Genomic DNA, 2,470 nt, shown 5'->3' with positions numbered 1-2,470 from the left:
AAAAAATAATTTAAAAAATCACTGCTTGTTTTCAGGAAATGATTGCATGAGTAACTGCCATTTTAGCAATGCTCCATACATGTAACTGTTCAGCATTGAATGCAGGTTGGCAAGAACTGTAAGCAGAAGTTTTCTTCTACACCTACGTTTCTGCATTTACTGGTTCATTAAACACTGTCATTTTCAAAATAATAGGTAACAGTACATAAATTGGTAAGACAATAAAAATGCAAAATAAATCTTCAAAACCACAGAAAGCAGTATCTTGTTATTTACAGAGGAGTATTATAAACACAGATTAAAAGATACCTATACATAAATGACATTGTTCTAGACCTACAGAATAAAAAATGTTTAGAAACAGCTTAGCATGACAATCAACATTACAAGTCTAAATATAAACAAGAAGGCAATTAAGGGAAAGGAGAATATTTTTCAAATTGCAACTCTAAGGAAGTGCTCCTATCATTTTTTACACTTTCATTTACAATGATGGCACAAGCTATATACAGTGTTAGTATATACTATCAGTTTACCAGGCAGTTATCATTGCTATCAATGGACCTTATTCACAGGTACTGAAATCACCTTTTCAAAGTAACATTTGTTGAGAAAAACAAACTCAGAAAAGGATTAATTTATGTGATTCATTTGTCTTGCAATACCAAGGGACTTTCTTTCTAGGGCAAAGTGGATGTACATGCTCAGGGACTGAGTTCCTAATGACATCACTGATATGCAGAGATTTGTATTTTATCAGTATTCTTAACATATACAAAGCAGTGTTTGGTATTCAGCCAGAAACTGAAATTTGTGTCCTTTCCTGAGGTTACAAGTTAATGCATCACAAAGTGCAGCTCCCAGTGCTCTTTAAAAGTCACGACCATATGTTACTGAAAATGATGACTCCCAGTTTGGCATAGCTTCACTGAGGGTCAGAATTTCCATCTCACCAAGAAATACTCTGGGAAAACAGATGAAGAAAGTCCAGTGGAACAAATGACATTCCAGAGATGGTGCTTGTTTTCACTCTCCTGAGCAAGCACAGAGACCAGAACCCCAAGCCTAGGGCCACCTCTGCAGGGGCCTTATGCTTAGTTTTTTTCTGCCCCTGGCATTGACCAGCTTCCCTACTGGCTGCTGTACTCAGAATTCCTTTGGAAGGCAGATCCTGAGGTTTTTGGTGATTAACAGGAAGTCGGTAGACAGAAAATCCTATTCATTTTCCAACTCTAAAGTACTATTTCAGTTTTTATGAACTTGTGCCTCAGCTATACAACTGTGTACTGGAAACAGAGAGACCTAGTACAGAAATCTAGGGAGGACCTAAAAAAATAGCTTTATTAAAAATAATTATAATAAAAAAGGGTCAAAACAGAAGCTCTTCTTAGGCTTCAAAATTATCCAGAACATGCTATGTGGGAGTTACCTCATATGGCTATGTGGACAAGTCCACAGATATTTTTCTGGTGACCAGAGGGACCTTTCCAGAACTTCTTTATCTGAGGCCAAGCAGCTTATACAGCAGGTTAACTGTGCTAGAGCAAGTGATTGTCTGAAGAAAGGCCCAGAAACACTCGGTGGGTACTCTGCCATCTCTGCAGATGTGACAACCAAAAGACCAATTTATAAGCAGCTGTAAGGTGCAGCCCAAGTCCCTGCCTCTATCAGGTAATTTATAATGTGATACAGAAAAACAGAAGAATCCAGAGTTCATCGTCCATTAATCCTTGAATAGTTTAGAGGTTCTTTGCAGTGAGCAAAGAGCAAATCCAGTAACTTTCAGGCTTCAGCCACACTATTCAAAATGTTAAGAACTGGGATTCAAATCTGCTTCACAGACATGTGCCTGCACCCAAGTAGTGACTATGTTTTCCAGGTTCTTCAGATTTACAAGGCTACATGACAGTTAGCAACACTATGAATAAGGTCCATAGTGTTAAGGCACACAGTCCTTACTGCAGTGTGTTGCAGTGGCTCACGAAACAACCAGTTTCTCCTTCAGAAAAGCCATTCCTCCAGGATTCTATTATTTGTTCTATGCAGCCTGTTTTGTTTGCTGCTGTTCTTTTTTTAATTCCAAACCATGCATGATCTGACAGAAAATCTACTTGGTTAAGCTGACTGATCTGCTTGTAAGAATGGTATGCATACGAATTATAATAGTGTAAGCTTTTTTAATTGTAGGCAATTATCCTAGAGGACTCTCTGGAATTTACTTGCCTATGTTCCAATCAGTAGAACCTGGAACACCTGGCAGGTATCACTTAGAACACAGGCACAAATGCTTGTGAAGGCATTTTCCCCCAAAAGCTTGCAAGATTTCAATTACTAATCACACATAGGGCAAACCTTCTGAACATTAGTACAACGTTCTATTACTGATCTCATAGCAGAGCCCACAGCAGATACAGCTGAACTCTGGTTACTGGATAGATTTATAGACTTGCTTTGTAAGTTAAATTAACCC

At 38.2% G+C, this 2,470-nt stretch overlaps 1 protein-coding gene across 1 annotated transcript in view; it reads right to left on the bottom strand.

Moving 5' to 3' along the window:
- Positions 1-330: 330 nt before the first annotated feature.
- Positions 331-2,470, bottom strand: part of KLHL24 (kelch-like family member 24) — a 12,649-nt gene continuing 10,509 nt past the window's right edge. Inside the window, exon 7 of the mRNA XM_009996764.1 lies at positions 331-336. Within this exon, the coding sequence (XP_009995066.1) occupies positions 331-336 (6 nt within the window). The remainder of the gene's footprint in view (positions 337-2,470) is intronic.

Source organism: Chaetura pelagica, unplaced genomic scaffold (assembly GCF_000747805.2).
Source record: "Chaetura pelagica isolate M959 unplaced genomic scaffold, ChaPel_1.0 scaffold264, whole genome shotgun sequence".
Taxonomy (NCBI): Eukaryota; Metazoa; Chordata; class Aves; order Apodiformes; family Apodidae; genus Chaetura; species Chaetura pelagica.
Note: the sequence above shows the minus strand (reverse complement) of the source record. Positions and strands in the feature narration are given on the sequence as shown.